General features: G+C 55.6%; 1 protein-coding gene across 1 annotated transcript; it reads right to left on the reverse strand.

The window, feature by feature from the left end:
* Window positions 1-7,663: 7,663 nt before the first annotated feature.
* On the reverse strand, window positions 7,664-14,334 carry P3H4 (prolyl 3-hydroxylase family member 4 (inactive)). Its single transcript, XM_068978369.1, has 8 exons — window positions 13,858-14,334; window positions 13,574-13,726; window positions 13,271-13,442; window positions 12,205-12,333; window positions 11,213-11,358; window positions 10,290-10,373; window positions 8,346-8,490; window positions 7,664-8,044 (listed from the first exon to the last, which is right to left on the reverse strand). Exons 1-8 carry the CDS (start codon window positions 14,332-14,334, stop codon window positions 8,022-8,024), a joined length of 1,329 nt encoding a protein of 442 aa, XP_068834470.1. The 3' UTR covers window positions 7,664-8,021.
* Between the last annotated feature and the right edge of the window lie 215 nt (window positions 14,335-14,549).

A 14,549-nucleotide genomic window follows, 5' to 3' on the forward strand; every position in this document is an offset into this window, starting at 1 on the left:
TAACCTTCAGGCTGATGACCGTCCCTTTCCACCACCCAGCAGCTCTTCCCAGCAGTGGAAAAGGAGCACAGAGAAGTAAAAGTCACTCTCAGTGGCAGACTGGAGTCCCAGGCAACTGGGCAGAGCCATCTGTAGACCTAGGGAGGGGGCCTCGACTCTGGGTCTGGTCCTTCTGGGGTTGCGCCCCTCCACACAGGGCCAAGGGAACGAGCTTACACAGAGTTCAGGCTTCTCCCTTTAGAGACCACACTCCAGGTATTTGTCCAGCACTGACCCTGCTTCTGGGCCTGTGGGTCTCTTGCTTGGGCTCTTCCTTCTGTTCGGACAGCAGCACCATGCACGGTGTGTGCTTCCTAGGCCACGGGATGACAAAGGGGCAGCAATGGGAAAGGGGTGCACACAGAGGGGACGTGCAAGCTGAGTTGCCTACACCCACGTGCTGGAGGCCCTTGGTGGTGTGGCAGGAGCCAGGGGTATGAAGGAGAGGGGAGATGGCCCAGGGGCTGGGGGCCAGGAAGGAGTTTTCCACAGGCTGCCGTGTTCTGAGAAAGCCTCAGAGGTCTCAATTACATCCCAGCTTTCAGGTCAGGGTGGAGGTATACTTGGCAAAGTGTACTTTTTTTTTTTTTTTAAACAAAAGAACACTTATTCTTCTCCTTATTACAAAACAATACCTGTTAAGTATTAAAAAAAAAAAAAAGAATCAGCTATATTTCCATCATAGTAAAATAATCACTGTTCATATATTGTTCCTATTTCCAGCATTTTCTCTAAGCATTTTCACATACCCATGTTTGTTTGTTTTTAATTTTAATTGGATTAGAGTTGATTTACAATGTTGTGTTTGTTTCAGCAAAGTGATTCAGTTATACATATACCTATATTCATTCTTCTTCCGATTCTTTTCTAAGTTATCACAGAATATTGAGCAGAGTTCCCTGTGCTATACAGGAGGTCCTTGCTGGTATATCTTTGAACAGTTCGCTTGCCTTGAACCTTATTTAGATCCGTGTGCGCTGCTGCCCCCTGTCTGCTGGCGTTGGGTGAGGGGACTTGCTCAGGGTGACCCCGTCAGGTTTGGGGAAAGGGCAGGGGCTACAGAAGAGCCTCCCAAATGCTTCTGGCTGGAGTGGCCCAAGCCTCGCTGGGAGGGGCAGTAGGGCCGGATGGCGCAAGGCCCCAGAGGTGAGGGCGGGGTGCTCCTGTCATTTTTGCTGCCCTTTGTCCTTGAGGCGCCTGGAGGCCAGAGCCTGCCCACAGCCTGGTCCAGTGGGTGTGTGCCCAGCGCCAGGAGAGGGCTCTTAAATTACAGACGTAGCTCCCGCCACACTTCTCGGCAAGGCGTGTGGGCGGGGATGGAATGTCAAAGGGAAAACAGGGAGACAAGAAAACAGAGATAGGATGGCCCAGAAATAGAAAAGGCAGGGCGAGATACCAGGGGCCCGGGGTGGTGAACGGAGAGACTAGAGGTCAGGGCCTCTCCAGAGAATGTCTTTCTTCTCCCTCCATCCCTTGGTGGTGGTTTAGTAGCTCAGTTGTGTCTGACTGTAGCCCTCAGGCTCCTCTGTCCATGGGATTCTCCAAGCAAGAATACTGGAGTGGATTATCATTTCTTTCTCCAGGGGATCTTGCTCACCCAGGAATCAAACTGGTTTCCTGCACTGCAGGCAGCTTCTTTACCGTCTGAGCTATAAGGGAAGCCATTACCTACCCTCAACGTCCCAAGGTCTTCAGGAGCCCAACAAGGTGGGCCTCAAGCATCAGGATTCTATTCTGGAGCTGAGTCTCCCTGGGTCTCTGAGCAACACTCTCCCCGTCCTGAGTGGGTTGGGGGAAGGGAGGGGGCGAGGCCTTGCCGCTTGAGGCTTGAGTCACCCCACTTCCTGCTCCTGGCCTGGGTGACTCCAGCACAGGCTGACACAGCTGGGGCCCCACCCGCCCTGCCAGCCTGCCTGCCCCTCCCTCGTTCAACAAGCCAGGAGGGATGCCTGCCCTGACAGGTGCCCTTCCCACGCAGAGACCACCCCTCCCCTGCCTACACGCATACATGTGTGTGAACACACACACACACACACACACACACACAGCAGGAGTTTCTCCCCTACCTGTTAAGAGTCCTGCGGGAGAAGGAGGACTTGAGGCAAACCTTGGGATTAGAGAGACACCCTGGGGGAGGAATGGGGCGGCCCAGGGCTGGCTGGCCCTCCTCAGGGGTCTAAATCAGTAACCTCCCTCACTTCCCCTAAACCCTCTAAGCAGGTGACTCCACGACCCACAGCCATCGATTATGCAGATTATGCAGAGAGACCCTTCCCCAACCTCCTCCAGCCCTCTGGCCTTCCCAGTCTCCCAGCCCTGGACTCCACCTCGCTGGGAACTAGAGCCAAGGTTTGGAGGCCCCCCAGCCTGGTACATTAATGCCAGCTGCCCTAGTCCCAACCAGCAGCCACCAGGGAATTTGAGAGTTGAGATCCTTGAATATTTCATCAGCACTTCAGCCTCCAGTTGAAGAAGCATGCAACTTACAGCTCATGGATAATTTATGACTCCTGCACAGAACCTGGAAGCGGTGAGGGGGAAGGGCAGGGAGAGTGGGGGCGGGTGAACCCTGGACCCGGCCGTTGATGATGGTGCCTGAGAAGCCAGCTCCACCCAGAGTATGTTTTGGGGGCAGGAGAAGAGCACCAAGGCCAGGGACATTTCCATTTTTGAGGATTTCAAGGTATTACCAAAAAAATGGGTTATCAAAATAATTATGTCTAAAAAAAAAAACTGGAAAGTGTTAGTCGCTCAGTTGTGTCAGATTCTATGCAACTCCATGGACTGTAGCTTGCCAGGCTCCTCTGTTCACGGAATTCTCCAGGCAAGAATACTGGAGTGGGTATCCACTCCCTTCTCCAGGGGATCTTCCCGACCAAGGGATCGAACCCGGATCTACCTGCACTGTAGGCAGATTCTTTACCATCTGAGCCACCAGGGAAACTCAAAAGGTTAAAGTTATGTGATAAGCATTTCCTGACTTGATTTCTGTCTCTGTGTACACAACCTCATTTGGAGATAACAAAAAATTTTAATGAGATGTCCTTCATGGCTGTGAAGCCTCCAGATAGCCCCCCAGCCCCCACATCCACCTGGGGCCAGGGAAGGAGACCAGTCTCCCCTCAGCTAGACTGACTGAGCCTCACTTCTTCCCTGGTGGCTCAGATGGTAAAGCATCTGCCTGCAGGAGACCTGAGTTCGATCCCTGGGTTGGGAAGATCCCCTGGAGAAGGAAAGGGCAACCCACTCCAGTACTCTTGCCTGGGAAATCCCATGGATGGAGGAGCCTGGTAGGCTACAATCCATGGGGTTGGAAAGAGTTGGACACAACTGAGTGACTTCACTTTCACTTTCACTCCTTCTTAGCCTCTTCCTATAGGAAAGCCACCAGGATTTAGTCAAATGTTCAAAACAAAAGGAAGGAATTTCGAATGGTCACCACTTATCTTGCTCCAGGACTATAACATAGCACCTTGTTAAAGGAGGGCTGAAAAAATGACTCAAAACAGAAGATGTCAAGTTCTGTTGGCCTCTTCTTTACCAAAGGACCTACCACAGTGAGTTCTGCAGATACAGAGGATCAGGTGTACATGGCAGGAAGAGGTAAGCAAGCTATGTCCTCCTCTTACCTCAGTTTCTCCACTTGAGTCATGGGCATGAGTGGTGCTCCCACCCCAAAGGCTGTTTGGGGGTCAAATGAAATGCTATCCAGGTTCCCCGGCGCCAGCTGGGACCCAAGCAGGTAGTGCTTATGGGGTGATGTGTCCACAGTTTATATTCTTAATCCCCAAGCCATCTTGGAGTTTGATCATGCAGTCCTGGGAGCCCAATCTAGTCTCCCTGGGCCTCAGTTTCCTCCATCCAGGAAATAGGGGCCATCTGCTGGAGCCATGAAGGCCCCTGAGTGGGGAAGCTGCGTGGGGCTTGGACCCGTCATTCTTTGTCCCCAGGGAAACCCTACTCTCCCAGAGAAAAGGAACACTAGGGCGAGACTTCAAGAGCTATTTCTCAAACCTAAGCAGGGAATTTTTTCCATTGGAATTTACAAGAATTTGGGGGGATCCCATGGGACTCCCCCTCCCCACCCCCACTGACCCTGGCCATCATTTCTCCAGATTCAAAAAGAGGCTGGTCTAAATGACCCGGAGCTTCCCTGGATAGCACTAGTGGTAAAGAATCTGCCTGCAGGTTTGATCCCTGGGTCAGGAAGCTCTCCTGGAGGAGGAAATGGCAACCCACTCCAATATTCTTGATTGGAAAATCCCAGGGATAGAGGAGCATAGGCTGCAGTCCAGGGGGTCACAGAGTTGGACATGCCTGAGGGACTGAGCGCACACACACTCTAAGTGATCCCAGCAAGTCTGTGTGATGATCCCAGGCCCACTAACATTTGGTCCAATCTAGGGAGCTGACCATCGGAGAAGGCGATGGCACCCCACTCCAGTACTCTTGCCTGGAAAATCTCATGGGCAGGCTGGTAGGCTGCAGTCCATGGGGTCGTGAAGAGTTGGACACGATTGAGCGACTTCACTTTCACTTTTCACTTTCATGCACTGGAGAAGGAAATGGCAACCCATTCCAGTGTTCTTGCCTAGAGAATCCCAGGGACGGGGGAGCCTGGTGGGCTGCCGTCTATGGGGTCGCACAGAGTCGAACACGACTGAAGCGACTTAGCAGCAGCAGCAGGGAGCTGACCATGGGAGGTGACCCAGCTGACCCAGCTATGGAATCAGGCCCAAGAGGGAGGCTGGTTGGTCTACTTCCTCCCCTTCCTCCCTTCCTCCCTACCCCTCTCTCCTTCCCTCTCTCCCTTCTGGAACTCTCTGCCTCCCTCAGCTGACAGCCTAAAGGGATAGAGAGACCAGAGCATTCCTTCTCTAGCTCCCTTCTCTGAGCAACATGGATTTAGGGAGAAAAGTTTCAAACCCAGCTCAGTCACCCCTCTCCCACGGGAATCTTGGGCAGGGTGCTTCTCACTCTTTGGCCTCGCCTGTGGCAGAAGGGAATTGCTATCTATGTTGCAAGACTCTTTTTTTGTATGTTCTGCGTCTCCATCGCTGTGCGGGCTTTCTCTAGTTGCAGTGCGCTACCCTTCACTGCAGTGCTCGGCCTTCTCGCTGTGTTGGCTTCCCTTGTTTCAGAGCACCAGCTCTAGGGCACAGGCTCAGTAGCTTTGGCACAGAGACTTGGTTGTTCTCTGGCACCTAAGATCTTCCTGGACCAGGAATTGAACCTGTGACTCGCAGCCGGATTCTTTACCACTGAACCACCAGGGAAGCCCCTGCAAGACTGTTCTGAGGCTGTAAAGAACCTGCCAAGAGCCAGGCACACAGTAGATATTTGATACCCTGCAGCAGTAATTCTCTCTTCAGGATGGGGGCTTTCTGGGTCCAGGACACTTCTGTGGCATCTGAGTCTGGCCCTATTGTGTGAGGTTGTCATCCCCACTGCCCTTTTGGCCGCGTCTCTAACCTTATAGCCATTATGCTACACTTGGTAGGACGGCTGAGGTGCCCGCCTGGGGAGTTGGGGGCCGGGTAAGGAGAGGGCTGAGGGAGATAGAGACGTGGAGGAGGCAAGGGCGAGGGCGTCTGGGCTGGGTGGGGTTGGAAGAATGAACTGCAGGGCCCCAGAGGGCCCACGCTAGGACTCACTGGAACTCGGTCTCACCGGTTTGGGAAGCTGGCTGGGCAATGGGGAGACGCTGGCATCAGAGAGAGGTGGGAGGGGCTGGTGGATGCCTGGGATGGAGAAGCTGAGTAAGGCCCCCTGGAAGGGGAGGGCCTGGGCTAACGCAGGGATGGGGGTGAATGCTTCGAGAGGCGCGCCTTTCTGCTATGAGTGGACACACACACACAGCCCCTCATCCCCCGAGGCCACCCTTCGATGCACACGGACACACACATCAACACACTTTTTAAACTGCATTGCCTCCTCCCCGCTCCCAGTTCCCCTGATCCTCTCACCCTGCTCTATTTTTCCATCTCATTTATCTTAGCCAGATAACTCATTTGTGTAACATTTATTGTTTATTACCTGTCTTCCCGAAAGGATGCAAGCTTCACGAAGGCAGGGTGCTTGGCTGGCTTTGCCCACTATTATATATGCTTAGCACCTACGGCGAATCCAGCATACAGTAGGTGCTCAACAAATACGTGATGAAGGGGTGAACAAACCCTCTCGAACCACAGTCGCGAATGCGCGCACCTTCGGGGACGCATGCGCAAACCCCTTCAGTCGCCCCCGACTCCCCGCCCCGCGCCTGCTCTCAATCTGCCAGGGAAACTCTCAGACACGTGCATACAGGCACACGCTCACAGTAACACAACACACAAGGACACAGAGCTTCTCGCTGTAGCCACACAGGCGCTTTCAGACTCACACCCAGCCCTCCGGATTCCAGAGCTAGTAGTCACTGCAGGCACGCTCCAGCTCGTCCCAGCTCCCCACCCTCCGCTGGGCCAGCCCCTCCCAGAAACAGGGGGCGGGGTCTCGGTGGAAGCTGACAACACAGCAGCTTGAGAGGGTGGGGTGGGGCGGGGCCGCCCTGGCACCTGGGAGCTCTCCGGAGACGCTGCCACTGCAGACTCACCTATGGGAGGGAAGAGTGAGATCACCGGCGCCTCCAGCTTTGACCCCGCCCGAGCTCCAGACTCAGACTCTGGCCTTCCTACCCTCATCTTCACCAAAGGCCCAGGGGAAGGGCATGCGGTGGGGCAGGGAATCCTCCTGGGTACCGAGATGGGCAGGACCCCCGGCCAGGTCACCTGGCACATCTGGGCAGGGGTGTGGAGGCCGAGAACCGGGCTTACCAGCTTCAGCTCCACCCTCCAGTAGGAGGAGAAAGCTCCTCCACCGCCCTGCCGCTGGGAGACATGTGGGCAGTGGGGCCCAGTGTCACCTAGCTGGCCCCAGCCTAGGGTCCCTCCCCAGAGAGACCCCCTTTTGCCCCCACGTACCTGCTCTGGAACGTGGAAACATGGATGAGTGGAGACACTGGTGACGCATAGGGCTGGGTAGTAGGCACCTCCAGATTCTCTGCCTACCCCCTACCCGCCACCCCCCACTCCCAGTCAAAGCAAGATTGGGCAACACGGTCTGGCAGCCACCACGAAGTCTCATGTTGTCAAGCCATGTTCCTAGGGCTCCTCTGGCCACTGAGAGGGCAAGTTCCCTTCGGCGTGAGCAGAGAGGGCAGGACAGCGCATGCTTGCTCTAGCTCTAAGGAATTTGGGTCAGCAAAAGCTTGGAAAGTAAAAACCGGAGGCACATGTCCTTGGCCCCTTCCCCATACTTCCTGAGGGAAGTGATGAACTAGGAAAATACCATACATCCCACCTCAGATATCTGAAACCGTCAACTTCCCAGGACTCACGCAGAACTTCATCCTTACGCCCCCTAGCGGCAGATTACAGTCGCAGGCTGATGCTCCTGGCAGTCACAAACACCCAGGGTCCATAGAGGCCAAATTACGGCCCCTCACCGGTCTCCATATTTATTGATGAGGTGAGATGGGTGCAGAGCGGGGAGGAAGGACCTGCACCGTTACCACTCCACCCAAAGAAATCTGGACCCTAATTCTGTGATTCATTCAACAAGAAATGTTTATTGAGCACCCACTGCCAGTGTGCCAGGAACCAACCACGGGACTCCTGGTCCAGTGCTCTTCATGATGCCAGTTGCCCCTCTGCTGTGTGTGCAGTTCAGGCTGAGACTCAACTCAGGAGAGCTGGAATCTTCTCCAGGAGACTGTCCCCACTGGGTGGGGAGGACACTGGGAGGAGGGCAGGCCTTCAGCAGCTGCAATACCACCATCCTGTGGTCCAGAGACCCAGAGAGGAGGCAGGAGGGGTCTCGGGAGCAGTGTTCACAGGTGGGACAGGATGGGGCCTGGTCAGCTCTGTCCATTTTACATGTTTAATAAATAGTTCTTGTTGGACTCATGCTTCCCAAGCTCTTGAGGGGTGCAGGGGGGCCTCTTCTCATGGTAATTCAGGTTCTGGCTCTGAAAAATGAAAGGAGAGAGCATTGGGGTTAGCCTTCCCATTGTCAACAGGCATCTGGGTGCTGTCCTGGGGACAGGTGGTGCAGGCAGGAGCGAGGGTCCTCAGGAACAGGTCTCAGCTGGCTCCTGCTTCAGGAAGGATACTCCCCTACCCCTCGACCAGGTGGGACAGGGGTTGCTAACAGGCCGGAAGTCCCCAAAGAACGAGTACCAGCACCCTCTGCAGTCCAGCGCTCAGAGCCTTCTGTCCCTCACCTCCAGCCCAGGCTGTACCACCCGTCCACCAGGACTAGTCACTGACCAGCCTCAGCCTCATCGCCCTTGGCATCTGGCTCCTGCCACCAGTCAGCATAGATGCTCTCCTCATAGTCGCCCTCCCCTTCAAACTCGGCATCAGATGGGGGCTTCTCAGGCTCCATGGGTGGTTCTGTCTCCTCCAACTCCATCTAGAGCAGCCCAGGATGGGTGGAGAAACCAGGTCACAACAGGCACAAACCCATATCGGCTCCCTTCCTGGCCAAGGGGCTCTCCCATCCCATCTCAGTCCCAAACCCCCCCTTCCCAGCCTCACTCAACATCTCACACAGGAATGACTTGAGGGTTTCTCCCAAAGTCCTGATCCCAAGCTGCCCCCTCCCTGAACTGATGCATGGGCTCCACCAGCAGAGCTTCAGGGTTAGTGGAAGCATCTCCCTCTCCACAGCCCCCCTTTTACTGTCCGCTCAGGCTGTTTTGCAGCCAGGAATGCCTTTACTCCCCTGTGCTCTTGTTTATCCCTCCAACACCAGGCATCAGCGCCAGGATGTGGCCCTTGATGCTGATGCTGGGTCAGGAGTGCCCCGAGCATCCAGGGCCCCAGGCTGACCTCTCTCATTGCACTACACTGCCTGTGAGCTGCTTAGGTGAGGGGCTGTGCCTTTCAGCCCCAGTCACAAAGTCTGGCAAACAGCAGACAATAAATAACAGCAATCAAAATAGCTACCACCCCCTGAGGATCTACCATGTGCCAGCTGTACACCAAGTGCTTTACATCCTGGATCTCATTGAATTCTCACCATAGCAGTGTGAGATGGGCATTATTCTCCCCATTCAGTGGATGAAGAAATGGAAGTTTGAGGGTTACTTAAGCCTGGCCTGGAGGCTGCCCAGCTAGGATGTGGTGGAGCCAAGTCTGGGGAGCACCAAAGCCTGGGGACTCACAGTGCAGACCCAGCCCCCTGTTTGATGAGGGGTGGGGGGCATGGGTACGTGAACAGTGGAGAGGATAGATGAATAAGTACTGGGCAGCAATGCCTCAGAATTCAGACTCTCAAACCCTCATTTAGAATCAGTGTGATAACACACTGGGGGTCTTTCCTTCCTGGTGCACTGTGTTCATTCATTCATTCAGCGGTTCATTCAGATTCAGTTTCTGAGAGCTAGCCGTGTGCCAGGTGCTGTGGGAGGACTGGGAATAAGCTAGTCAAAGCTATGGTTTTTCCAGTGGTCATGTATGGACGTGAGAGTTGGACTACAAGGAAAGCTGAGTGCAGAAGAATTGATGATTTTGAACTGTGGTGTTGGAGAAGACTCTTGAGAGTCCCTTGTACTGCAAGGAGATCCAACTAGTCCATCCTAAAGGAAATCAGTCCTGGGTGTTCATTGGAAGGACTGATGTTGAAGCTGAAACTCCAATAGTTTGGCCAACTGATGCGAAGAGCTGACTCATTTGAAAAGACCCTGATGTTGGGAAAGATTGAAAACAAGAGAAGAGGATGACAGAGAATGAGATGGTTAGATGGCATCACTGACTCAATGGACGTGAGTTTGGGTAAACTCTGGGAGTTGGTGACGGACAGGGAGGCCTGGCGTGCTGTGGTTCATGGGATCGCAGAGTCAGACACAACTGAACGACTGAACTGAACTGTCCTGGAGCACAGTTCTCTAGGAGACTGGCTGGAGAAAGGCGCGGAGTGAGAAGGATGAGGGCTGCAAATAACTCTGGTCCAGGGGAGCATGGAGGGTCATAACGGGCACGGCAAACCCAGAAGACAGAGCCAGGACATGTAGCGAGGGCTTCCTGGAGGAGGCACCACCAGACCTGGGTCCAGGAGAAGCGAGATTCAGACGTGTAGAGAAGTGGGGCATGGGAACCCGGAGCAGGGAGAGGAGGGCAGGTGCAAGCAAGGCACAGGTAAAATGCCCCTGCCTCACAACAGCTGTGGCTGAGCGGCCCACCAGGCCTGTAGGGCAAAGGCCCCCTTACCTCATCATCTGACTGCAGGTACACGTGTGCGAAGTCTAGCAGCTCTCGAAGCTCAGCTGTCTGGTTGTGGTAGAGTCTGGCCTCCTGGGAGGAGGGAAGAAAAACAGGTGAGCCGGGCCTCCTGCTGCCAGATAGTGGAGGAGCCAGAGCTCCTAGACTCTGAGTCCTCTGGTCCTTTTCCAGCTCCAGGAGCAGGAAATGGGTGTCAGTTTACAAAACTGATCAAAAAACTGCAGTTGCTTGATGCTGGGTTAAGAAGGATGCTGAGGGCTCAGTGAGAAAGAGCGCCTCAATTGATTAGCAACGTCTGCCACTGACAAGGAAACCGAGAGGTTTTTTTGCCAGTCATGCCCAGACTCCCAAGGGGTTTCGTCAGGTGGTTCAGGTTAGGAGGTCCCTGGGGAAGAAGGGTAAAGGCGAGCAGTGAGGGTGGGAGGGTGGGTAGGAAACAGGCAGGGACACACAGATACTTTTAACTTCCCACATCCCAGGTGCTGTGCTGAAGAGGTAGGCTGGACCACCCCCATTTTGCAGGTGAGGCAACCGATTCAGAAAAGGTCGGTAATGGGGGACTTCCTTGGTGGTCCAGTGGCTAAGACTCCATGCTTCCCATACAGGGGGCCTGGGGTTTGATCCCTGGTCAGGGAACTAGATCCCACATGCCACAACTAAGAGTTCATATGCCACAACTAAAGAGCCCACATTCCACAACCAAGACTTGGTGCAGCCAAATAAATAGGTAAATAAAAAAAAAAAAAAAAGATCAGTAGTGTTCTCAGGACCACACAGTTGGTGGGGTCTGAATCTAAGACTCCAACCATAACCCAAATTCTTTCTTTTTATTTCTCATCCTGCCATTGGACGAAGCCAGGAATTTTTAAAAATCAAATCACAGGTTCTGAGAACGTCTTGGCGATGCCCACCTCCCGGGGCTGGAAGTCCTCCTCCTCCAGGCCCCAGCGGGCCCTGTGGAAGCGGTAATACACCAGGTTCTGCTGCATGACATTGTCTTCCGGGTCGAAGAGCATGTAGCTGGCGGCGCTGCGGGCGGCCTGGCGCACGTCGTTCACTGCAGGCAGAACAAGAGTGAGGAGTGGCCCCTGGCACGTCCCCCTTCTTCAGAGATAACCCTCACCTGACCCATCCCCAGCTCGCAATTTAGTCCAGTGCCCCTGGATCCCCAGCTGCCTCCCAGAATATCCCACTCAATAACAACACAAACTAGAGTGTATTGAGCAATTACCATTGCCCTGTGTAACTCACTTAAGCCTCACTGTTATTGTCATCCTCATATTATAGACAACAAATCCAAGGCACAGAGAGGTTAGGTAAACTGGTCAAGTTCACACAGCTGGAGAATGAAGGCACTGGGGAATCAGAGGCTGCTGTCCCAGCCTTCAGTCTCTTTGCCAACTGGACCCCAAAGGGTCTCCTGGCCCCTTGTTCTTCAGCTCTTCCTCTCCAACTCCAGCCTGTCTGAATTTTGGCATCTCTGAGTTGCAGACACCCTGGAGACTGACCTTTTTAGCCCCAGCTAAAATCTCCCTCAAGTGAGGAGAGCCTTAAGGCCTGGTGCTACTTTTTATGAGCCAGGTGACTGACTCATGGCCCCTTGCCCTCTGTGAGCCTTGGCTTCCTCATCTGAAAAATGGGTCCAGTAACATCAGCTACTGGTGGTTTGTGAGAGGATCCAGTGAGATAAACAGATGTGGCAGGGCTCTGTAAACTGTCAAGTACTGTGCAGTTGTCGACTATCTCGTGCTTCACCTAAGAGGCCCTCGAATTCTCCCCAGAGGCTGCTCTCAGCTTCTCACCTGCCCCCACCACCCTCCCATTGCCAGGGATCCTCAGTTCTGACTCGGTTTTGCCCCTAGTGCAGTGCTCCCCCTCGCCCCAAGCCCACCGGGAGGCTCACACTTGTAGTAGGCAAACTGCAGGTAGTGATACATGGTGGCCACGAACTTCTCCACAAAGTAGCCGCCCACATTGGGGGTCAAGTTGGCTTCACAGTCCACCTTACACTGCAGGGATTCTGCAAAGAGATCTTGCGGGGGAGGGGGAAGGCAGCAGTGAGGAGTTGGTGTGCAGAACAGATCCAGCCTGCAGACAGGGATGACAGAGATGACCTCCAACCCCAGATCTGTCTGCTGATGTCACAAGACAGTAAAGTGACAAGATATGCTGGGGAAGACTACTGTGGACTGGACTTACCACCCCCACAGCTGACCTGCCACCCTAAAGCCACAGGAAGCCAGGGCTCTCTGGAAGAATGGCAGGTGAGGTGTGGAGGTGGACTAAAGCCCAAATATAGATGCTCAGGACAGTCCTTTCTGCCCCTGCTGATGGACTCTGCCTTTAGCCATCCCCAGACCAACTGTGTTTCTGGCCGCAAACTGCTTTCTGCACACACCTGCTGGGCTGATTCCCACCTCAGCACCTTTGCACCTACATCACCCTCTGAAGGTCCATGGACCCAGCCTCTCCTGATCCTTTTGGGAAGTCACTCCTCGCTACACCCATGCCTGGCACCTTGGACACTCTCCGCTGTGTCTCCTTCACCCAGGGTGGCAGGTGATCTGTTAGCCTCTGTCAGCCAACTGAAGGCTCTGCGGTCCGGATAACAACTTATGCCTGTCTGCCTCCCAAGCACTTAAGAAAGTGTTAGTCACTCAGTTGTGTCTGACTTTTTGTAACCCCATGGACTGAAACTCTCCAGGCTCCTCTGTCCATGGAATTCTCCTGGCAATACTGAGGTGGGTTGCCAGTTTCTCCTCCAGGAGATCTTCCCAACCTAGGGATCGAACCTAGGTCTCCTGCTTTGCAGGCAGATTCCTTACCGTCTGAGTCACTAGGGAAGAAGCCGTAAGCACTTAGGAGGCCTCTAGAAATGTGTGTGGAATGAATATTTGTGTCAAGGGGCCTTAGCAGTTCTGGGCCCTGTGGGTGTGAGGGATGCCCACTGGGGTCTGGGTGGAATGTACCTGCTATGGCTGGGTAGAAGTCCTTGAAATCCACCTGCTCGTGGGCCCCCTCGCAGCCAGCCAGACACCGGGCAAAGACAGCCAGATACTCAGCCAGGGCCCGCTCCATGTCCTCGGTGCTCCCGCGGAAATCTCCGCTGTTGTAGAGCTTCACAGCCCGGAGGAACACCGCCTGGAGGGAGGGGACACGCAGGAGGGTCAAGGGGATTCGAACACCTCCCCCTTCTCCACAGGCGCTATACCGGGACGCAACTCGGGACTCATGGAGTTACGTCGGGGCGGGTCCTACCCCAGACATCCCACCTCGTATGGCTGGGCCTCCAAGTCTGTGAGAGGCTCGTCGGCGGCGTCCAGTAGTCCGCGATAGTAGCTGAGATACTTGGCGGTGAGCTCATGCTTCGGGTTCCTCTGGAGGAAGGTGTAGGCCGCGGCCACCGCCTTCTCCAGCCGGTTAGCCTGCAGGGTGGGGACGGAGCGGGTCAGCAGAGCCGGAGTCCGCCACCCGGAGCGCGCGCGAGGGATCGGCGGTCGGGCTGCTGAATAGAGAGCCGCGCTCTTCGCGACCCGACCAGGCAGCCGGCGCGCACCTTGAACTGAGCATAGTGCAGGTACTGGTAGGGCAGGCGGCTCTGGAAGTCGCGCAGCAGCTGGCGCGGCGGGTAGGGCACCTGGAAGGCGGGCAGGGAACGCTTGCAGCGCCGTAGGCAGGCGGCGCGCTCCAGGACGTGGCCGAAGAGCCGCAGCTCGCGGGCCCACTCGTCGCCGCCGTCGGGCCCGAGGGGCGCGGGGCCCGGGGGTGCGGCGGCGGGCGGCGCGGGGCCGCTGCAGTTGGCGTGGCAGAAGGCCTCGCTGTCCCGCAGCAGCCGGTGCAGCCGCAGCGCCGCCTCGAGGTAGCGCGCGCTCTCGCGCCAGCTCTCGCCCTCGTACTGCTCCAGCGCGTGCCCGTAGGCCGCGGCCAGGGGCATCAGGTCCTCCGGCGGGAAGCCCCGAAAGCTGTACTTCTCGTACTGCGCCCCGGCGCTGCCCAGCAGCAGCCACAACAGCCCCCACGCCGCCCGAGCCATGCCCGCTCCGCGCCGGCCGGCTCTCCGCGCCGCGAGCAGGCGTCCGGGTCCCGCGGGCTGGCAGGGCGGGCTGGCTCAGGGGCCGGGGCTTGGCCGGCGCGCCCGCTGGGTCTTAGCGCCGGGCACTAGGGGCGGGGAGGGGTGGGGCGGCTGCGAGGCGGGGTGTGGCTTCAGTCAGATCCCCCAAGGGGCCGAGGGACCTCCGCTCTTTTCAG

This window comes from Capricornis sumatraensis, chromosome 8, assembly GCF_032405125.1.
Source record: "Capricornis sumatraensis isolate serow.1 chromosome 8, serow.2, whole genome shotgun sequence".
Classification (NCBI taxonomy): Eukaryota; Metazoa; Chordata; class Mammalia; order Artiodactyla; family Bovidae; genus Capricornis; species Capricornis sumatraensis.